Genomic DNA, 24,376 nt, shown 5'->3' with positions numbered 1-24,376 from the left:
TGGCCGGTTACCTAGATTAGGAGGCTATATGCTCTAGATTTTGATTGTGCCACTTTGAAGCTGACTGGATCCCACAGTTTGGAAGAACGCATGGTTCTGGAAAGCATACTGTTTCAGAGAGTGCACGGTTCGGGAGAGCACACTGTTTTGGAGAGCGCATGGTTTTGGAGAGTGCACAGTTTGGACCAACAGTGCGACAATGCCACTGGTCCAAACTGTCAATCTGCTGTGAACCTTCACACCACTTCCTACACAGCAGGAAACCCAGGGATATGAGTGTTTCGTCCCTGAAAAAATCAAGTTGAGACAACCCCCTTATTGGGGTTTTTAACCACAGAGTAATGTATTGGCAAGCAGAGCAGGTTAGTAAACACTACCAATGTGTAGTCTACATACACAATGTTAGGATTTGGATCTGTTAGCCGGTTGAGGCCATCATCAAGTGACTAAGTGTGAGATTTGCATATTAGCGGTCACATGCTTACCAGTTTCTTATCCATTGCTATCAATAGAACATTGAGAGAAGCAGATGAGAAGTTAGTTGGTTTGTGACCATAAGTATAATAATTGCATGTGACGACTGCTCGAACAGAAATGTAGAGTGAAATCCTAACAGTGTGTACATTACACACTGTTAGTAAACAGCAACTTGCACTGCACTGAAAGCTTATCTGGTGGTGTTTGTCTATTAAGTATTGTACTAAATTTCTTAAGCTCTTGGAAGTAAATGATAATTTCACCAAATCATTTCCAATCGGTCATTATTTTAAATATTCGTTTATGATTTTTAGTTGGGATAAAATACTTCCATGTATTTCTTAAATATAAGGCATTGTCATGAGCCTATGTGGTGACCATTAGATTAAATGAATGGTAACTGAGTAAATCAGGCGTTATGCTACTGAACAAAGGTTTCCTAATATATTTTCCTGGAATTGTTGCTTTAAAAGAAAGCTATAACCATAGCAAAATTTAATTTTTGCTAAAAAAAGCGTAAAAGCCATCTCACCGCGACAAGCTAAGAGCAATCAGTATGATCCGATCTCTAGCATTTCATCTATGTGGTAGAGGGGTGAAATGTCACAAATAGACAGGTAAAATACTAGAGATCAGACCATCCAGATTGGGTACACCTTGTAGCAGAGAGATGGATTTTACTTTTCTTTTTTTTTTTTAAATCAAAATAGTGTCAACTAAGCACCCTATGTTATTTACATGTACTATTACTATATACGTACCCACACAGAGTATTAGCTCATTGTTTTATCCTAAGTTTTATTTTATACATTTTACTTTGCAAGTACCATTATTGCTAAACGCAAAAACGCAAACGCACGTCTTTTTTCGGCCTTACTAACTATGTTACTATGTTACTATGTTAAAATGTAAAACCCTTATTAAACTTCAATTAAGATCCAACACAAATTTAACACTTGAAAAACAAAAAATGCAATAAATTTCCAAGCTTTTATTCTTTTTACATCTTTTACAAGTGTTTGGTGTAGGGTTTCCTATTTTGTTAAGTTGTAACATTTTTTTCTGATATTTTTACAGACTTTTAGAAACACCTATGACAAAATGGCGTTAAAAAAAGGCCATACAAAGAGTAGGCGGCGAGGAGGGAAAAATGCCACGCAACCCATAATAACTCTCTTTATGTAGACTTCTCACAAATTTGTTGTGGAATTTAAAGCAATATATGGCTATATTGTGATAAGTGCATGATATATATTATTAGAGACTTTTTAAAAAGTTACAAAGTTTTTTCACAATGGGCAGAAATTTATCATGAGGGTCATTTTTTATAATTTTTTTTTTTTCCTTCATTCGAGTTTTTGTTTCAGTTTTGCAACAAATGTAGCACAAATCCTGTGACAAAAATAAGTGTGTTCAAAACTTAAGCAAAACAAAAAACACAGTTTAAGAAAAAATAACAGTACAAAGAAATACCCTCTTGGAAAATTGCATCTTATTTTTTTTTTTTACTTTTTCAGATTTTTATTTAGGTATTAAAGATTATTCTATAATTGTTACATCTACCTGTAACTGTGATTTCTAAATGAGGCGGGAGACGCTCACGAGCCCAACTTCTGCAGTTCAGAGGGGTTGGAATGTTTATGGTGTAGGTGTGATGTTCTACGTGATTGTAAAATAATCTGTATATTATCAGATCATTTATCATCCTGAACAACAAGAGTTGAATTTATGGCCACCTTTAGTCAAGATTTCATTTCGTGCTTTGGATCCCACACTGTCTTTTGCTCCGAGTGTGTAAGCAATCATAAATGCCTAGCCGAGAGGCCTAGCGAGGCGGGTGCGGGGCATGACACTAGACTGTTCTTAAGTCGGTATCTGTAGCTTATGTTTATAGATCTGTTGACCTTGCTGCTGCTGCATTTTAATGAAGTCTGTGAACCTGTTAACAGGAACTGCCTCACACTGCACCACTGGCCTCTGTCACCTGCGCGTTGTTAACCCCTAAACTACTAACGCGATCTGCTAGCGAGCACTGACAATAATTAATAGGGTCTGTGAATTAGTCATCTATAAATGGAAGAACACAGTTGTAATAAATCTTTATAAAAACCTTTATTTAAAACCAACATGTTCTACATCACTTTACATTGTGGGGAAGTAGTAAAGATACAAAATCATAAATAAGGACAAAAAGTGATCATAGTCAGACAATGAGGTTAAAAAGCCTGCCCATGGGAGCTTGCAATGTAAAAGCTTTAGTTATGTTATTATGCTCCAAAAAATAAAGGGAACACTTAAACAACAGAATCTAACTGCAAGTAAATCAATCTTCTGTGAAATCTAACTGTCCACTTAGGAAGCAACACGGTTTGACAATATGCTGGTGCGGTTGGCCCTTGGTTCCTCCTAATGCAGGACAATGCCAGACCTCATGTGGCTGGAGGGTGTCCACTGTTCTTGCAAGATGAAGGCATTGAAGCTATGGACTGGCCTGTCCGTTCCCCAGACCTGAATCCAATTGAACACATCTGGGACATCATGTCTCGCACTATCCACCAATGTCACGTTGCACCACAGACTTCCAGGAGCTGGCTGATGCTTTAGTCCAGGTCTGGGGGGAGATCCATCAGGAGAATATCCACCGCCTCATCAGGATAGTAGGGAGGTCGAATAGGCACATTGAGGCCACACACACTAATGAGCATCATTTCCTTGTCTTGAGGCATTTCCACTGAAGTTGGATCAGCCTGTAATTTGATTTTCCACTTTGATTTTGAGTATCATTCCAAATTCAGATCTCCATGGGATATTAATTTTGATTTACATTCATCATTTCTATGCTTTATTCTTCTCAACGCATTCCACTATGTAATGAATAAAGATTTGCAACTGGAATACTTAATTCAGTGATATCTAGGATGTGGGATTTTAGTGTTCGGCACCAAAATGCTATTGAGGTACATTTATTTCCATTACACACATGTAGTTACCAAAATGGAGCACTCTGATACTTCCCCTTTAAAATTTAAGGCCTTGTTCATACAGTGGTGTTCTGGATTTGAATGCGTTTCATTTAGGATTAAATCAATATTACATGAAAAAAAAATATATTTTTTTATTATAATCTATACTTTGGTATACTAAATACCACCACCCCCAAAAAATTGACTAAATCTGCACTGTGCCAACATGACCCTACGCTGATTGTAGATGAAAATTTTTCTTACTTATTTCCATTTAAGAAAAAGTTGATTAATAATTGAAATTACAGTATGATGCTGCACACAATATATTCTACTGACAGTGAGGTGCTATGTCGTTAAGGGGGTTGTTTACTCTAGGGGGCTTTTTTACTTAAAGGGTTATTCCCATCCTCATATATGGGTATTATTGGATAGTGCTTGTTAACCAAATTTTCTGCTTATTAAATTTTTAATACCTTCTTGAGATATGAAACCCTTTCTATTGTTTACAGTTTGTTGCCTTAGAGACCGACCACCTCTCCTAGACAGCAAAACATGCAGTGTTGACAACCAATTTGTAAGCACTTTTTTTTTTTTTTAAAGCTGAACAGGATCGCTGGAGGTCAATGTTACCTCTTAACGACTAATTCAGACGTCCGTGCAAATCAGACTGGCCGCAGGTCTCTGGACGTAGCACAACAGCTTCATAGATTTCTATACCGATTTGCACGGATGTCTGAATGAGCCCTAATCCTGGCATCTTAAGTGCAGTGCTTATAAGGTAGACAGTAGTGGTAATAAACTGTAGAAAAGAAAAAAAAAATCTTATGAATGGCTGAAAATGTTAATAAGCAGTGCTTGTTTTTATAATGCTGCTCTGACAATATCCATCTGAAGATGGGAATAACCCTTTAAATGCATGTGTTTGGGGGTAAAAATCCATTGTTTACAATTTTGTGTTCATTACATTATTTTGCACTGTGAGTTTTACCTGCACATTCAACTTTGATGTGGTCTCTGGTCATAAATCAGCTGAGAGCAAATCAGAAAGAGACAGATAAAAGAGCTACAAAGTCTCCCATCAGAACAAGGTCACTGACAGATTTTCAGATAACTCATTCTGTAACCAGCCATACCGTAGGGCAGCACACAGCATTTAAAACCCAATTGCAAAAAATTTTTAGCTCCAAAATGTAAAAAATATTCCCAGCCACTTTAGGGTGGGGTCCCAGTTTCCAACCTGTAGTACATATACCCCAACAGTGTATGTCAAGTCTTTAGGGGGCACTCATCGTCTGATATTTCAGTAAGTGGTCTGTGGTGTGGACATATTGGGCACCATTGGTGTAGGGACTAGATTAAGCCGATTCAATCACCAGGGTATAATTTCATGGCTTCTAACCACTCCCACCACAACCTTGAATTGGTTATCTATAATCTCAATAATCTTCGTTCTTTAGATTTTTCTTGTTTTAATCCCTGATTTTGGCTTTCCTACTCTCTTGTCTTTATTTCCTCTTATTCGCTCTTCCCTTTCTCTCCCCCCTCTCTCACACATGCACTTTGTGCAGAGTTGGGGTCCAAAGTTCAGTAACTTGTGAAGCGCAGGGATAAATATGAACCTTGGAGGATTTACACTGCTCTGATGTAAACAGAGAGTGACAAGGGTCCCTTATCTGCTATGTCTCAGTGAAGACAGTCCGGGGGGTGACCACTTGCTGGTTGAGGCCGCAGAGCAAGTATTTTTTGGGGGGGAGGAGGAGACAGAAGGTGGGTAGAGCATGGGCTCCCGCCTGCTGATCCCTATTGCAACCGCAGGATGGTGAGATGTTAGCAGGTAACATTAAGGATGGCGTCTCAGCTTACTTACTTGCAGCAGGAACTACTAAGGGCATTGCTGGACTCAGGTGTTACTAAAGAGACGATTACTAAAGCGCTAAACGATGGCAACAAATACCAATATCCTAGGGATCCTCTGGACGATATGAGTAGTTTGGAAGATGGGGAGCACTGTGTACAGCTTCCCAATGGGCTCGGAGAGCCCCATATGTCAGAAGACGACAGTTCGGAGGATGGGGCAGATTTCACGCCTCCCGTTATTAAGGATTTAGAGAGATTAAGCCCAGAGGAGGCTGCTCATCAGAAGGCCGTGGTGGAACGTCTGCTCCAGTAAGATCTTTCTACACTTTACTCTCCATTACACTGTCTAGACTCTATACTTATGTTCAGATACTTTTTCCTATTTCAGCCACCTTCTTTATACTTTATCTTATTTGCATAAATGTATTATATATATATATATACAATCATGTTGTAGCAGATAAAAATGTTAGAATTATAATACCACTTGCATGCAGAAAACGCTTTACCTTCAATAGGTACATGACAAAATTGTCTAATGTAAGGCGTGTGGACTGTCTCTTGATTATTTGCCCAGTTTCAGAAGACATTTATAAATCATATTCTCTTTTGATCTCAATCCATAATCTCCCATGTTAGGTTTGCAAGTCCTGTTATTTTATCCCAAGAAGAATGATAAAGAACTTCGTTAAGAAATAGTTCTCTCTCAAAGTAGATATCTTCCAATGGTTTAGCCTTCCAACTCCACTTTTTAGGCCACCAAGGTTCCAGATATTTATATTGTGTAAAATCCTCTGAGATGCTGTGGGATCCCTCCATTTTCTTGCTACAATTTTATATCTTCTTTGGTGATGCTGATCTTTCTTATAGTTGACGTTGTAATCGTTCTGCTTATGGTGCTCTGGGTCCTGCTCTGAATCTCCTCAGGGTACTGTGGGTTCTCCTAATCAATGGGGCTCAGGGGGCCTGGGCTGGTTACTAATTATCTAGGCCCTCCATAATTTGTACACTTATAAACCAAATGGCCGCAGCCTTTTGTGATGATTAACCACTCTAATGCTACTTTGAACTGAGATACAGCGATAGTGCTGCTACGGACGGCATAACAATAATGTTCTGCTTGACTGCCTGTATCGGGCAAAACACTCAGCTGGGCAGATACAGTTGACTAAATTCCTTTCCTAATTTGGTTTCTGAAGGTTACACGTTTCCAAACAACTTATGTTAATAGTCAACCTTTCATGAACATCGAATTGAGAAATTCCCAATTTTCCGGAGCAGTCCTGACCAAGTATGTCTTCGGGTAGCCAATCACTCTTACCTCTGACCATGTCCACCTTGCAATCCCAGGTTCAGTCCAGTTCTAGAATATGATCTGCTCTCTGGTTAGCTTAGTAGCAAGGTACTGTGCTTCAGCCCCATGCAACCTACAGAATGAAATAAGAGACAGTGTATGCCTGTTTTGGGTCTACTGAGATAGAAATCTCTTCATATGAACTTTCCATTTAAATTGGTTAAGGTGCTATAAATTATCAACCAGCCTCTTGTTTCCACTGAGTTGATAACTAACTAACTGGGTTACTTATTGTTCACGGAACAAAAGGGAGGTGAAAACGCCCTTAGAAATGACCTTTAAGGATAGACTATGGGGCTGAGGGGCATCACATGTACCCAGAAAAGCATCTGTATATTTCTACAAGATCCGTCTAAGACATTGTACACGTACTGCACAAGATGGCATTTCCTGGAGATCACGAGGTAATCATTTATGTAAAGAGACTGAGAAAGAGAATTTTGTTTCATGGTACTTTTGGATTCATCCTATCCATAAATAAGTCTGAAGGTTGACTACATCATTAATCTTTTTCAGTTCGGGACATTTATATGCTTGTTTTGCAAAAGACCCTATGGAACACAGGTGGCCCCTTGATATAAGTGCAGCTCCATGTCCCTAGTACATAGCAGTTATTGTTTACCGTCAGGTTGGACTTTGTGCTCAGATAAGAAGGTATCGGTAGCGTAGAGAGGCACCATTTGGCGCTGGGGGAGGGTTTGCCTTGTGTGTCCAGGTGTGTATGGACACACTCTTAGCACATAATGCAGCTCTGAAATATCCAAAATTTAATGACAATATCTACTTATACAATCAACCATTTTTGTTTTACTACATTTTCACTTACACATGGAACATTTCATGTTCTCTTCCATTATAAAAAAGCAGTGATGGATCTCAGCAGAACAGAGAATGACAGTACAATTCACAACATTCTATGTTTAACATGGGTTGTCTTATGAAAACAGTCCCTGTCCATACAACCGATTACGCCATATGGCATTAAATTGGGGTCCCGTTCTGAAAGCCATACAAGAGAGTCTCCAAGTTAAAAGGTCAGGCATATACAATCTTACATGGGTCAGCTATTTCATGTGTAATGCTACATTTCCCCCAAGGCTGATCAACAAGAGGTACATGAGCAAGGCCCATCCAGTGAGCTGATGACTAGAGATGAGCGAATTTGCTCGGGTTCCCTCTTATTCAGCAAGCTATAGCGCTTGCCTAATAAGCTGCAGGCTGCAGCCTGTTTGTTGGGCCCTCCATGCATATGTTGTGACTTACATAGCTGCGACACATGAAGCTGTGGCGCAGATCAGCCGCTGCCATCCAGGAAGGCGGGTTTCTGCTGCAGCTTATTAGGCAAGCGCTATAGCTTGATGAAGGGAACCCTGAGCAAATTCGCTCATCTCTACTGATGACCTCACAGATGTGACTTGAGAAAGCTTATCATTGTGAAACAACCTCCTTTATTTGAAACAATAATTCAACAAACCAAATGCCATGTGTCCCACAAAATATCATAACGCACTGGTTTCCATTGTGTTATAGTTATACTAAATAGATTTCAGAGTAATTTCATTTCAATGCCTAGACATGGCTAACTTTCTACTATTCTGCTGCCAATAACTGTAATTCTTATATCTGTTCTACATTTCATAGTGTGCAAGTATGTAAGCCATAGTTTAACCTTCGTCCGGCTGAGTAGGTACAATTGTAACTATTCCGTTTTAAAATTGCAATAACTTTTTTTTTTCGAAAAGCCGTAGAGGGCTGAAATTTCGTGACATCTCTGCAGTTTTGGTCCAGAATATATTGGCCAAATTTAAAAAAAAATATACATGAAGGTACAAATGTACCTCTGCAGCCTGTTAACGTTGTAAAATGATGCAGCCTGACGAAGGTTAATATTCCACCCACCTAAGCATGACGTATGGCTCTAAGATGCATTAATGCCCTTAGGCCTGTACAAGTCATTCTTTGTTCCATTTGTGGAGAAAATGTGAACACTTCAATGCTACAAATAATTATTTTATGATCTAGAGCAATGTTCCCCAACCTTTCTAACATTAAGAGCTACATTTAGCTTTGACAGACAGTCGCAAGCCACATTTAAAGATCCCTCTCCACCACCAGTAGTGACACCCAGAGCCCACATTATCGGTATTAAGACAACAAAAGATTCTCCACAGAAATTAAACCAAGGCAGAATACTTACATCCAGGGATTCCCACCTTATCCTCATTCAATATTCTTACATCAAACACTCCCACCACGCTAACACATCCAGATTCAGGCACCCCCATAGCAGTATTATCCTATGTCTCATAATATAGCTCTCCAACCATAAGGCCAGTATATGCATATCCAGATCTGTGTGAGGCTTCTCATAAAAGACACCATCTGAAGACCTGCCCTTCCTAAAAGACACCATCTGAAGACCTGCCCTTCCTAAAAGACACCATCTGAAGACCTACCCTTCCTAGATGTTTTGTAGACCTGGTGAAATACACCAAACTGGCAGATAGCGGCCAGACACAAATCATGGTTCCACAAGCCAGATATCCAGATGTAGGTCCCGACCTCCAGGTTGGGAATCTCTGGTCTAGAGAGTATTACTATGCACACTAGATGGTGGCTCGATTCTAACGCATCGGGTATTCTAGAATATGCATGTCCACGTAGTATATTGCACAGCCCACGTAGTATATTGCCCAGCCACGTAGGATATTGCCCAGCCACGTAGGATATTGCCCAGCCACGTAGTATATTGCCCAGCCACGTAGGATATTGCCCAGCCACGTAGGATATTGCCCAGCCACGTAGGATATTGCCCAGCCACGTAGTATATTGCCCAGTCACGTAGGATATTGCCCAGCCACGTAGGATATTGCCCAGCCACGTAGGATATTGCCCAGCCACGTAGTATATTACCCAGCGACGTAGTATATTGCACAGCGACGTAGTATACAGCACAGAGCCACGTAGTATACAGCACAGAGCCACGTAGTATACTGCCCAGCCACGTAGTATATTGGCCAGCCACGTAGTATATTGCCCAGACACGTATGTAACAGGTTAAAAAAACGAGTTAAAATAAAAAATAAACATATACTCACCTTCCGAGGGAGCCCTTGTAGTCCTGTCGCCTGTGTGCGGTGCAGGCGGCAGCTTCCGGTCCCAGGGTTGGATGAGCGCAGGACCTGTGATGACGTCGCGGTCACATGACCGTGACGTCATGGAAGGTCCTTCTTGCATACCATCCTTGGCCCCGGAACCTGCCGCTTGCACTGCCGAGGAGAGGACGCGACGACGGAGGGTGAGAATAGCAGTTTTTTTTTTTTTTTTTTATTATTTTTAACATTACATTTTTTTTTTACTATTGATGCCGCATAGGCAGCATCAATAGTAAAAAGTTGGGGACACACAGGGTTAATAGCAGCGGTTACGGAGTGCGTTACCCGCGGCACAATGCGGTCTGTAACCGCTGGCATTAACCCTGTGTGAGCGGTGACTGGAGGGGAGTATACGGGCGCCGGGCATTGACTGCGGGGAGTAAGGAGCGGCCATTTTCTTCCAGACTGTGCCCGTCGCTGATTGGTTGTGGCTGTTTTGCCGTGACCAATCAGCAACTTGGATTTCCATGACAGACAGAGGCCGCGACCAATGAATATCTGTGACAGAAGGACAGACAGACGGAAGTGACCCGTAGACAATTATATAAGTAGATAATATAGAAATATGTCTATAAGGAACCAGCATTAGCTTATTATCTACATCTAGAACTTCAAGTCACTGACACTGAGAATCGGTCATTTCTCTCAATTTGTGTATTTGGTTCCTATTTGTTCTTATTACGGTAGATATGTATTTTAAGCTATGTTTCTCCCTGATTGCAGCCATAAATGAATATACAGAAAAAGCCAAAACATGCAAAAATATAGGCAGTGTATCATATATACTATCACAACATGGGCCCATTATAGATGTAAACAGAAATTGCTGCAGTTTATAAAAACAAACTTAAAGGGAATCTGTCACCCCAAATATCGTAGTTACTTACCGATAACGGTATTTCTCTGATCCCATGTCGGCACCACGGAGAGAGAGGGATCCACCTTCAGGGACAGGAAACCTACAGGTGAAAGAGGCTGTACCTCTCTCCCACATCAGTTGGTTTACAGAGACTTAATAGAACTTCAGCTGTAACTTAAATGTTATCAAACAACATTTTAATTTTAACTTATCAGAGGCACCGCGTGACTAAGTATTAAGACTAACTCTAGTGTTCACACTCACACGTGAAGGGAGGGAATGTACAGGTGCCGTCATAGGATCAGAGAAATACTGTTATCGGTAAGTAACTAAGATATTCTCTTACCCCCATGACGGCACCACGGAGAGAATTTCATAGATGTACATTAGCGAGGGACCAATGCCTCTAGAACCCTTCTACCAAAGGTGAGGTCTGAAGAGGGAGTCAGGTCTATTTGGTAGTGCTTAAAGAATGTGGAAGGAGACGACCAAGTGGCCGCCCTACATATCTGTTCAATTGATGCTCCTGCGCTCTCTGCCCAGGAGGTCGCCACCGATCTGGTTGAATGAGCTCTGACTTGTTCTGGAATGGCTTCTTTACTTGACAAATACGAGAGGATGATGGCGTCCCTTATCCATCTCGCAAGTGTGGCCTTCGATGCTTTATGCCCTTTATTTGGACCCTGAAAACACACAAACAGAGCCCTATCCTTCCTATAGTCTCTTGTGGCCGCTAGATATAGGACTAAACATCTTTTAACGTCTAGTGTGTGTAGATGTTCCTCTTTCCTATTTCTGGGATTTGGAAAGAAAGAGGGTAACGAGATCTCATGAGATCTATGGAAACGTGATGCCACTTTAGGAAGATGGGATGGATCGGTTTTAAGGATTACTCTGTCATCTAGTATGCGTGTCAGAGGTGGGTATGCCGATAGGGCCTGCATGCCACTAATCCTCCGTGCTGACGTTAGTGCCATAAGAAGGGAGGTCATTAGAGATCTTATTTTTAAAGAGGCTTGGGACAGTGGCTCAAAAGGTGCTTTGGTTAGTGCGGAGAGAACTAGATTTAGATCCCAGGGAGGTGTAGTATGGTGTACCACTGGTCTAGTGAATCTCTAGTGAATAGGCCTTAATGAATCTCTTTACTCAGCGGTTCCCTGCCAAGTCACAGTTGTAAAGGGCCCCCAGCGCTGCTACCTGGACTTTAAGCGTGCTTGTAGCTAAGCCTTTTTCTAGCCCCTTCTGAAGAAACTCTAGTACCTTCTGAATTGGGATTTCCTCAGATAAACTGGCACCGGATACTGATAAAAATCTCCGCCAAACCTTCCCATACGCCCTAGTAGTCACTGGTTTTCTACTTAGCAGAAGAGTGGAGACTAGATTTGAAGAGAACCCTCTCTTGATTAGAAGCTTCCTTTCAAATTCCAGGCCGTCATATGCAAGTTCTTTACTTGCGGGTGGTTTACTGGCCCCTGATACAGCAGGTTCGGAATCTCTGGAAGGACCCAATGGTCTGTTAAAGACATTACCCTTAGCCATGGAAACCATGCTCTCTTTGGCCAAAAGGGAGCTATCATGATGACTCTCGCTCCATCTTCCCTAATCTTTCTCAACACTAAAGGAATTAGCGCTATTGGGGGAAACACATAGGCTAGATGAAAATTCCATGGAACTGAAAAGGCATCTAGGGTCACCGGGTTCCCGCACGGGTCGATTGAACAAAAGGTCCGAGTTTTCCGGTTTTGGTTGTTCGCAAATAAATCTATTTCTGGGAGACCCCACAATTGTACTATGTGGTTGAAGACTGCCTGATTCAATTCCCACTCTCCCTGTTTGAGTTGTGTTCGGCTTAGAAAATCTGCAGTTTGATTTTCCGACCCCTTGATGTGAAAGGCTGACAGTGACAACAGATTGGTCTCTGCTAACAATAGAATGGATTTTGTCACTTCCATCAGTGTACGAGATCTCGTGCCTCCCTTGGTGATTTAAGTAGGCTAGCACCACCCTGTTGTCCGATAATACCCTCACGTGATGTGAATGGAGGGAGTGTAGGAAGTGGATGATTGCATATTTTACTGCTAAGAGTTCTTTCATGTTTGAGGAACCCAGTTTTTCTTCCTCCGACCATGATCCTTGAGCAATCCGGTTGTCTACATGAGCCCCCAACCCCAAGGACTTGTGTCGGTAGTTAGGGTTATAGATGTTGGCCGTACCCATGGAACACCCCTGGTTAGATTGTGTGGATTCACCCACCAAGCTAGGGAATGTATTGTTTACAAGGAGATTTTTAAATGCTTTTCTAAATTCCCTTTTAACATAGAATCTGCTTCTAAGATCTCCCACTGGAGGTCTCTGGTGTGACTCTGGGCCCATTGGACCGCTGGAAGACAGGCTGTCATCAATCCCAGTATGGACATCGCTTTTCGTAGAGTTACTACTGGAGACTCTCTGAGTTGTTCTACCAGTTAGACCATATTTGAAACTTTTTCCCCTGGAAGGCGGCATTCTTGCCGGTTTGAGTCTATTATTAACCCCAAGTATTGTTGTACTTGGGTTGGAATGATTCTGGACTTTGCTAGGTTCAACATTCAACCTAGGTTTATCAGGGATGTCATCAATTTGTTCAATTGTTGAGTGCAGTGGAGGGGAGTTTTGCCAACTACCAGGAGGTCGTCCAAATATGGAACTATTAATGTTTTGCTCTCTTATGTGAGCCATGACCTCCGCCATCAACTTCGTAAATACCCTCGGGGCTATGGCTAGGCCGAAGGGAAGGGCCCTGAATTGGTAGTGCTTTAACTCTCCCTGCATTAATACCGCCACTCTGAGAAATTTCTGGTAGTCTGGGTGTATGGGTACATGGTAATATGTATCCTTTAGATCGATGACAGTCATAAAACAAGACGGATAAAGCGTTCTCACACATGTCTTTATTGTTTCCATCTTGAAACTCTCCGTCACTAGGTACTGGTTCCATTTTTTTAAAATTATCGTCCTGTAAGTTCCAACCGGTTTCATCCGAAGAAACAGAGGAGAGTAGTATCCCATACCTCTCTCCTGGTTTGGGACCTCCTGTAGGACATTCTTTGCTAATAGCGTTTGTATCTCCTTTTGAAGGCCCAGCTATTCGGCCTCCGCTTTCCTTTGTGGTGTCATGACAAAGTGACAAGACAGCATTGTATGGAATATTAGTTTCAGCCCCGTTTATAATCATATTTAGTGTCCATAGGCTCCCCAATATTTCTTCCCAGGCTGGAAGAAAGTTTGCCAGTCTGGGGACAACCTTCATTGGGGTTGTTTTATGGTGTCAGGCTTGTTGAACAAGTAGCCTTTTCCCTTAAATTTTTTATCGTCCCATCCTTCTTACTGATTTTTTTGGGGCCTTCTATGCATGAATTTTCTGTTCCGAAAGGACCGTTTATATAATTGGTTAGGGAACCCCGGAAAGGCTTTTTTCTTGTCCCCCGCTTTCTCCAGGATATCATCTAAGGTAGGGCCTAATAGGAACTCCCCTTCACAGGGTATAGAACATAATTTGGCTTTCGTTTGTAGGTCCCCCGGCCAACATTTGAGCCATAAAGCCCTCCTTGCTGCATTTGAAAAGGAAGCAGCTCTTGCCGCCAATCTCACAGAGTCTATAGATGCGTCTGCTAGAAACGCAGCCGCTCCTTCCATTATTGAGATTGAATCTAATACTGATTCTCTCGGAGATCTTTTAGTTGTGATTGTAAATGATCTAACCACACCATTAATGCCCTGGCGGTACATGTGGCGGCTATAGCTGGTTTTAGTCCTCCCCCAGCAGCTTCCCAAGAACCTTTTAGAAATACCTCAGCCTTCTTATCCATAGAGTCCCCATATCTTCAAAAGGTAAAGCAAATTTTTTCGATGCTTTTGCAATGGCGACATCCAGTTTTGGTGCCTTACTCCAGGAAGAACAGGCTGGGTTGTCAAAAGGATATTTCCTTTTCGGGGTTAAGAGGACTTTTTTGTCTGGCCTCTTCCACTCTATTTTTTATTAGGGCATGTATTTTATAATTTACTGGAAACGCTCTTCGTTTTCTTTGTTCCAGACCGCTAAACAAAGTCTTGTGCGGTTTTCTTGGATTTGGTCTCTACTAGTCCCATGGTTGTTCTTACCGCTTTTACTAAAGCGTCTGTCTCATCAATGGGAAAGCAATTGCGGCCCCCCTCCGAGGAAGAAGAGGATGATAGAGAGGAAAGCGAACTGTCTGAATTAGAGGTATTGCCATCTTCTTCGCTGGAACTTGGTTCCGGGGATCTGTGATTGGACCTATGTTTCCTTTTTAAACCTTTGGCACTTTTTAACGCATCCTCCACCTGGGATTTATTTAACTGTTTTAAGTCAGATGCGAATCTTGAGGACTCTTCGGAAATGGTATTTTCTATGTATATGGCACAGAGTTTTTTTTTACCCATGTAGCAGGCAATTCTACAGAGCAGATCTGTACACTTCTTCCCCTAAGAAAAACAATAAAACCCCTTTTAGAAAATGAGCATTCACGAAGATCACTTACCCTCCTAATTTAAGGGGGATACCGGTTCTGGCGTAGGAGTAGCTTCCTCGACTTGAACCGTTACTGGCCTTCCGGATCCACCCGAGCCTCTGCTACGTTGAGATCCTGAGCTGCGACGCTGGGAAGGAGTATCATGCTGTCGCCGCTGCTGGTGATGGTGCTGCTGACGTTGCTGCGGTTGGCGCTTTTTCGGGGGGACTGCAGAATTTCTTCTGCAGGTTGCTCCTTCTCACTCATGGTGAGACTACTTCTGAGCACGGCCATGCTGTTTTCTGCCCCTCTTATGCGTAAGCGGGGCGGCGCACCGCTGGATCCATTACCCAAAGATGCCGTGCGACGCCCCGGAAGTGACCCCTGCGCTGAGCATTCTGGGATTACCAGAATGCTTTGTGGCCAGTACGCACGTGTTCGTTTCCCCGGCGTCTTGCTTCCTGGAGGGAGCATCCATTCCACCGACTGCCAGATTATCAAGTTGAAAGAGGCCACCACCGCACCTGACCAGCCTTAGCCTCCCTAGGGTTACAGGCGCACGACGGCGCACAATGGAGGGAGCGCCACTCCATGACACCCAGCAGGAGAACCAGCGGTAAGAAACCAGGTGACCGCCGTCACCTATTACCGGCTGCTAATTTTTTATGGGGAGAAGCAGACTGGATTTTTTCTTCACTGCTTCTCCCCCGCTCACGCACAAGGCCCGCCGACCCCGTGATCATGGCCTTCGGGGAGGATATCCACTGTGTCCGAGGCAGGGCCCCCCGCTGCCAGTAATAGAACCGATGGACCCCCGGCATCCCACGAATATCATGCTGCAGGTTCAGGTTCCCCATCAGGGACAGGAAACCGAACTGATGTGGGAGAGAGGTACCGCTTTTTTCACCTGTAAGTTTCCTGTCCCTGCCGTGGTGCCGTCATGGGGGGTAAGAGAAAATCGTATATGAGCTAAGGCCACCGGCATCAGAAGCTTATCTACAGCATTCTGTAATGCTGTAGATAAGCCCCCGATGTAACCTGAAAGGTAAGAAAAACAGGTTATATTATACTCACCCAGGGGTGGTCCCGCTGAGGTCCGGGTCCGATGGGCGTCGCGGTCCGGGTCTGGCGCCTCCCATCTTCATACAATGACGTCCTCTTCTTGTCTTCCTGCCGTGGCTCCGGCGCAGGCGTACTTTGTCTGCCCTAAAGTACTGTAGTGCGCAGGCATCGGGCCTCTCTGACATTTCCCGACGCCTACGCACTGCAGTACTTTGCTCAGTCAACAGGGCAGACAAAATACGCCTGCGCCACTGCCAGGAGACAAGAAGAGGACGTCATTGTATGAAGATGGGAGGCGCCGGACCCGGACCGCGACGCCCATCGGACCCGGACTGCAGCGGGACCGCCCCTGGGTGAGTATAATATAACCTGTTTTTCTTACCTTTCAGGTTACATCGGGGGCTTATCTACAGCATTACAGAATGCTGTAGATAAGCCCCTGATGACGGTGGCCTTAGATCATATACGATTTTTGGGGTGACAGATTCCCTTTAAAGGAGTTGTCCACTATTAGGATAACCCCCTTCTCGATCTGAATGTTTGGTGCCAATAAAATAAAAAACACCTATACTCATTTCCAGTGCTCACGCTGTTCCACTGGTGTCGTCACTCGCGATCCTGTAGCTCTCGTGCAGTTATGACCACACGTGAGCCTCGCGCCCAATCAGTGCTGGCACCACTACTCCCAACTTCAGAAGTATTGAACATCAACAAATAGTAAGGACTGCGGCTGCTGTCCTACTTCCTCTTGATGTTTGATTTGTCCGTAGGTGAGGGCAGTGAAGCCAGCGCTGATTGGGCATGGGGCCCACATGTCATATTACAAACGAGAGCTCTGGGAAAGAGTGCAGACACCACTGGAGTAGTACGGACACCACTGGAACGGTGCCAGCACAGATGTTTTTATTTTATCAGCACGGGAACACAGTCTCTATTATATACATGCAGCATAAACCATGGTAAAGTAAAAATAAACACGGCCCTGTGGGCAAAACAGGAAAACAAAACAAAATGGTATATCACAATCCATACGTCTGCAGGAATCCGCCCCCTCAGGGTTAGAAAAAACACAAACACTACACTGGAGTTAGCCTCTCCAGACACACTGAATGCTTCTGGAGGCCGACTATTTAAACCCCAGACCACACCCTGGCGTAGAGAGATGGTGGTCAACCTCCCACCTTCTCAATGGTTGTCCAAAAAATCCCAGCCCCTAAAATGGCCGCTAATAGCCTCAGTGAGACGTAACTCTCCTCCAGTACTTTGCTAGGGACTTTGACACAGCCGCTGTTAGGATCAGAGGAAGCCACTGCAGGCACCCACCATGTTGCAGAAATTTAGGCTACGTTCAGACTAGCGTTGTGCGCCGCTGCGTCGGCGACGCAACACGCACCGAAAAACGCGGCAAAACGCACGCAAAAACGCTGCGTTTTGCGACGCGTGCGTCGTTTTTTGCTGAAAATCGGACGCAAGAAAAATGCAACTTGTTGCGTTTTCTTGGTCCGACGCTAGCGGCAAAAAAGACGCACGCGTCGCAAAACGCAACAAACAAAAACGCATGCGTCCCCCATGTTAAACATAGGGGCGCATGACGCGTGCGTCGCCGCTGCGTCGCCCGACGCTAATGCGACGCACACTAGCACAACGCTAGTCTGAACGTAGCCTTAGAGAGGTGTTCTGCTGTAGCACAAAACAGGGGAATTCCAAACAAATGAGTATACACATTCTTGCCTCCAACTATGGCAAACAGATTAAGTCTCAATCTTCTTCGAATGTCCAGAACCTAGAATACTTTAAAGAAAAAAATTGAGTTAAAAACCTTTTAAATATCCCTAAATTCCCTGATTCTGTCACTCCCTTCACTCTACACTGCATCACTCCATTGAAGATATATTCAATTTTGTTTCTTCTGGAGCGCACCATGTGAAATCTCTCCCTGCAATCCAACTGGGCATTTCTTCTGAGTCTTTAGATGTTTGCTCTTTCACTCCTTCCTTCCTTCCCAGTCGTTGACGATAACAGCTCAGAAGCTGATCTAGCTGTCTAGCAATCTCAAGCTGTGATTGGCAGTGTCTGGGAGGGAGGGGTGAAAGTGCATGCCATCAGAAAAGATTCTGCTTGCAGACAAATGGGAAATTCTTCAGAGATTTCACATATTGTGCTCCAGAAGAAACAAGTGAATATCTCTGCAATGGAGCAGTGCAGTGCGAAATGGAAAAGAGGAGCAGAATGTGAAGAGCACAGGGATTTTTACAAAGTATTAAACTAAATTTTTGTGAAGAAATGACCAAAGGGAACCTGTCAGTGGATTGTTGCTGCTTGAGGCACAGGCAGCTCCATCATTGCAGACCTGTATATTTCACTCTAAAACTCTGCGGCATTTCAGAGAAAATATACTTTAAATCAGTAGCCAGGGATGATTAGTCAGAGATATCTTCACCAGCTTCTACCTGTCCCGCTCCTAAAGACTGACAGGTATTTCCTTACATACACACATGGAGAGACCAGTCAGTCTAGGTGAGATGAGAGAAATTGGGGAGGAGGGGGGGACATACCTTTGTGACCAGTCCTCCTAATCACTTCGTCCCCTGCTGACATTTAAGAGGTTTTCTATGAAACGTCCCAGCGTTTCAGAGTGAGAAATATTATATTTCTGCATCAGAGCCGCTCTCTGATTCACGCTGCCAGTAATTTGTGCAGCATGAATCAAGTAGCAGGTTCCTTTTAGGTCAGTCATTCAGATTGATGATTCATTAAGATTTTAAAAGGCAATCACAACATGCTGGAGCAAACAATTTTATATTTACACTGCATTTACAGTAAACAAGTCTCATCAATGAATATTTCTTTAATCTTCCCTTATTGGATGACCCAATTAAATCTGATTTTATGCTGTTTTTTTTTTTTTTAAAGAAAAGATTAAAGGGAACCTGTCACCCCCCTTAGGCGTTTGTAACTAAAAGAGCCACCTTGTGCAGCACAAATGCTGCATTCTGACAAGGTGGCTCTTTTTGTTATGCTCCCTGCACACGCTGAAATAAACGTTTATAAAATGTGCCCCCTAATACCGTGAAATCGTCCCGGAGGTGGGACTTTCCTTCCTAATCAGACGCAGCACAGCCATCCTCTTGCTGTATTATCGCCCCCTGGCGCCTGAGCTGTAAGTACAAAGGCCAAGGGCAGCGCAACTGCGCATGCCCAGAAAAAAACAATGCGAAGGCGTCGGGGACGATTTCCTCCTTAAGGAAATGGATATGTTTAACAAATGCATCAGGAGGTATCCTAAGGGTGTTCTCATATTGCGCACGTTCATTCTGATTTTGAGTGTCCGCCTCAAGTAGGCATATACACCCGAAAATGATTGATGCACGTTCGCTCTGTCAGCATCATTATGGTCTATGGCCCCATTGGCGCATACCGCAGGGCAGTTCGGACACAAGCCCTGACAGGACTCACGAATGTGCAGAAAAGCGCAATGTCAAAGCGCCCTTAGACACATACTGTGTTAACTCTAACTCTGAATCCAAAGGTTACCCTACCCTCTACTTTTCCTTTATTGCCCTGTGTTTCTAGATAACTCGTAACACTTTCAGAGCCACATAAGGATAATAAATACCAATACTCATTATCTGACTACAATCCAATAAAAACACAAAAATCTACTATGTAATTGTCTAAGGGTCACTTCCGCCTGTCTGTCCTTCTGTCACAGTTATTCATTCGCTGATTGGTCTCGGCAGCTGCCTGTCATGGCTGCCGCCACCAATCAGCGACGGGCACAGTCCAGAAGAAAATGGCCGCTCCTTACTCCCCGCAGTCAGTGCCCGACGCCCGCATACTCCCCTACGGTCACCGCTACCACAGGGTTAATGCCGGCGGTAACGGACCGCGTTATGCCGCGGGTAACGCACTCCGTTACCGCCGCTATTAACCCTGTGTGTCCCCAAATTTTTACTATTGACGCTGCCTATGCGGCATCAATAGTAAAAAATGTAATGTTAAAAATAATTAAAAAAAAAACAAAAACTTGCTATACTCACCCTCCGTTGCAGCTCGCGCTGGCCACCATCTTCCGTTGCAGGTTCCGGTGGCAGAAGGACCTGCCATGACGTCAGTGTCATGTGACCGCGACGTCATCACAGGCCCTGCACGCCTGCGCTACAAATACCTGCCATGACGTCACGGTCATGTGACCGCAACGTCATCACAGGTCCTGTGCTCATACCAACCCTGGGACCGGAACCTGCCGTGGACTACAAGGGCTCCCTCGGAAAGGTGAGTATATGTTTATTTTTTCACCTGTGACAAACCTGGCTGGGCAATATGCTACGTGTCTGGGCAATATACTACATAGCTGGGCAATATACTACGTGACTGGCCAATATACTACGTGGCTGGGCAATATACTACGTAGCTGCGCAATATACTACGTAACTGGGCAATATACTACGTGGCTGCGCAATATACTACGTAAAAAGGCAATATACTACGTGACTGGGCAATATACTACGTGGCTGGGCAATATACTACATCACTAGGCAATATACTACGTGGCTGGCCAATATATTACATCACTGGGCAATATACTACGTAGCTCGGCAATATACTACGTAACTGGGCAATATACTACGTGGCTGGGCAATATACTACGTGGCTGGCCAATATGTTACGTCACTGGGCAATCTACTACGTGGCTGGGCAATATACTAAGTCACTGGGCAATATACTACGTGGCTGGCCAATATATTACGTCACTGGGCAATATACTACGTGGACATGCATATTCTAGAATACCCAATGCGTTAGAATCGGGCCACCATCTAGTATTTATATAAAGAGATAACAAAAAACCTTCAGCTTTTACTAACAAAACAGTATCTAAGGGTACCGTCACACACTGCCATTTCGATCGCTACGACGGTACGATTCGTGACGTTCCAGCGATATCGTTACGATATCGCTGTGTCTGACACGCAGCAGCGATGAGGGATCCTGCTGAGAATCGTACGTCGTAGCAGATCGTTTGGAACTTTGTTTCATCGCTGGATCTCCCGCTGTCATCGCTAGATTGGTGTGTGTCACACCGATCTAGCGATGCGATCCAGCGATGCGTTCGCTTGTAACCAGGGTAAACATCGGGTTACTAAGCGCAGGGCCGCGCTTAGTAACCCGATGTTTACCCTGGTTACAAGCGTAAAACTAAAAAAAAACAAACAGCACATACTTACATTCTGGTGTCCGTCAGGTCCCTTGCCGTCTGCTTCCCGCACTGTGACTGCCGGCCGTAAAGTGAAAGCAGAGCACAGCGGCTGTGCTTTCACTTTCACTTTACGGCCGGCAGTCAGTGAGTGCGGGAAGCAGACGGCAAGGGACCTGACGGACACCAGAATGTAAGTATGTGCTGTTTTTTTTTTTTTTTAGTTTTACGCTTGTAACCAGGGTAAACATCGGGTTACTAAGCGCAGTCCTGTGCTTAGTAACCCGATGTTTACCCTGGTTACCCGAGGACCTCGGGATCGTTGGTCGCTGGAGAGCTGTCTGTGTGACAGCTCCCCAGCGACCACACTACGATTTACCTACGATCACGGCCAGGTCGTATCGCTGGTCGTGATCGTAGGTAAATCGTATAGTGTGACGGTACCCTAATAGTGTAGTCATTTAAATTTCTCACAATGGAAGATAGTAAAAAATAAAATAAAATAAAAAAATGTAAGAAATATATTTCACTAATTTAAGAGTCAGATACTGAACAGTTTTTGAAGAAAGCATTCTAAAAATACATGGACAGCTGTGTCCATATATCAACCTACATGCCCAACCTCTGTTGCAGTAATTCTATTAAAAACAAACATATTTTGATATATTCTTACACAGAGATGTGTGTAGTGTTGTGAATTCTGTGGCAGAGCTCCCTCCTGTGGTCACAAGTGGTACTTCGGCTGATTCTCTCTGTGAGCTTCCGTTGGTGGAGGAAAGTGGTACTGCGGCTTCTGAGTTTCCTTCCTCAGGTGATGTGGTGAAGTCATTAGGTGCTGCTCTATTTAACTCCACCTAGTGCTTTGATCCTGGCCTCCAGTCAATGTTCTAGTATTGGACCTGTTTCCTCCTGGATCGTTCCTGTGGCCTGCTGCTCTGCATAGCTAAGTTCTGCTTTGCTATTTTGTTTACTGTTTTTTCTGTCCAGCTTGTCTATTTGTTTTTTTCCTGCTTGCTGGAAGCTCTGGGACGCAGAGGGTGTACCTCCGTGCCGTTAGTTCGGTACGGAGGGTCTTTTTGCCCCCTTTGCGTGGTTTTTGTAGGGTTTTGTGTTGACCGCAAAGTTACCTTTCCTATCCTCGCTCTGTTCAGAAAGTCGGGCCTCACTTTGCTAAATCTATTTCATCTCTACGTTTGTCTTTTCATCTTAACTCACAGTCATTATATGTGGGGGCTGCCTTTTCCTTTGGGGTATTTCTCTGAGGCAAGGTAGGCTTGTTTTCTATCTTCAGGCTAGCTAGTTTCTCAGGCTGTGCCAAGTTGCATAGGAAGCATTAGGCGCAATCCACGGCTGCCTCTAGTGTGGTTGGAGAGGATTAGGGATTGCGGTCAGCAGAGTTCCCACGTCTCAGAGCTCGTTCTATGTTTTTGGATTATTGTCAGATCACTGTATGTGCTCTGACCTCTATGTCCATTGTGGTACTGAATTACCAGGCTTTATTATGATGTAGTACAGGACATTTGGAAGGCTCTGATGGTAATGGCGAACTATGGTGTCAACCACTCTGATAGCCCAACTTGTGGCCCTCATCTGTCTGGGGAAGGGTGCAGTGGCCCATTCCAGGATAAGAGTCAGTTTGTGCAATCATGGAGCTTTGACTGCAGCCTTAAATGTTGTGAGTGTTCTGCTTTTTCCACGGACAGGACACATACAAGCTATAGGCTGTTCATATGTTTTTGTTTTCTGGCGGACAATTAGGATAGAAATTACAATAAAGGGTAAAACTTTGTACGGGTATTTGTTTTTAATACTATGTGGGCTTTTGAATACATTTTTTGCCGCACAATATATTTGTCACAAACCAACTTTAACACCCACCCCTCACCACAATGATTGAAAACCCAAATTATATACAATTCAAGAAGTGACCCTCATCGTAAATTTATGCCCATTGCCCTTAGTCATTGTACACAACCTCACTGGTGGAGTAGAACTGAGCAAAAAAAATGGAACAGTATAAAAGGTCGCAAAAAAGAAATGTAGAGCATGTCCATACGACACTATGGCCACACTCCTTTAACTCTTAGTAAAGTAAGAAACTGATGGACAGAGCACACATGCTGACAAAAATGGGGCAAAAGCAGTAAATGTTGCGTTAAAAATGTGTAGCACAAAAATGGAGCAAATCAGACCAATAATATGGAGGAAATAAAATTATAAGTGCCCCCCTTATATTCTAACTATACTCTGCTCATTGTACCTTAGGCCTTATTGAGATTTCATTTTTGACATGCGTCTTCTATCCATTTTTCATAGAAAGAACATGCACCCATTATAGTCTATGGGGCTGTTCACTTGTCTGTTTTGTGTCCGTTTTTATCTGAATTTTGCAGATCAATCTTACTCATACAAGTATACGGGTCCATGAAAATCATGGAAAGAACATGAGTACAGTCCCATGTGTTGTCTGTGATTAACATTGTAATGTACATCAGAAGCTTTGTCATTTATTTCTGCTCAACACCGACGGTAAAAAAACGACACTGACGACACTTGGACTGCTTCTTATGTACATGAAAAAAATCACTGACATCTGAACGAGGCCTTAAAGAACATATCTACGTAGATGGGTATGTTTGCATGTTTTAAAAACTAGAAACATTGCAACTAACTTTATTAATATTTAGCCCAGTTCTCCTGCTAGCTCTACTTATTCTTATAGTTTATTGGTCATTGCCAGATCAACCAACTGTTCATAGACAGGACAGCGCTTACAAGCTCCACTGCTTGTAAGCACTGCACTGAATCCAGAATGGGCAGCCCCCAATATCAATCTGCCTCTCTCCAGGCCACTGCGCCTGTAATGCTGTGAGGCTGAATCACACACCCGCATTGTGAGCGCACACACAGTTAAGGTAAATTGTGGCGCAAAAAAGGCACG

General features: G+C 43.5%; 1 protein-coding gene across 2 annotated transcripts in view; it reads left to right on the top strand.

The window, feature by feature from the left end:
- The first annotated feature begins 5,079 nt into the window (after positions 1-5,079).
- The window catches only part of HNF1A (HNF1 homeobox A), a 30,744-nt gene continuing 11,447 nt past the window's right edge, over positions 5,080-24,376 (top strand). The window contains exon 1 of one of the 2 annotated variants that reach the window (XM_069757906.1): positions 5,080-5,609. In XM_069757906.1, coding sequence (XP_069614007.1) covers positions 5,290-5,609 — 320 coding nt within the window. In that variant the 5' untranslated portion in view covers positions 5,080-5,289. The remainder of the gene's footprint in view (positions 5,610-24,376) is intronic. The other variant, XM_069757913.1, reaches the window with a different exon arrangement.

Source organism: Ranitomeya imitator, chromosome 1 (assembly GCF_032444005.1).
Source record: "Ranitomeya imitator isolate aRanImi1 chromosome 1, aRanImi1.pri, whole genome shotgun sequence".
Classification (NCBI taxonomy): domain Eukaryota; kingdom Metazoa; phylum Chordata; class Amphibia; order Anura; family Dendrobatidae; genus Ranitomeya; species Ranitomeya imitator.
This window is presented reverse-complemented; position numbering and strand designations above follow the sequence as displayed.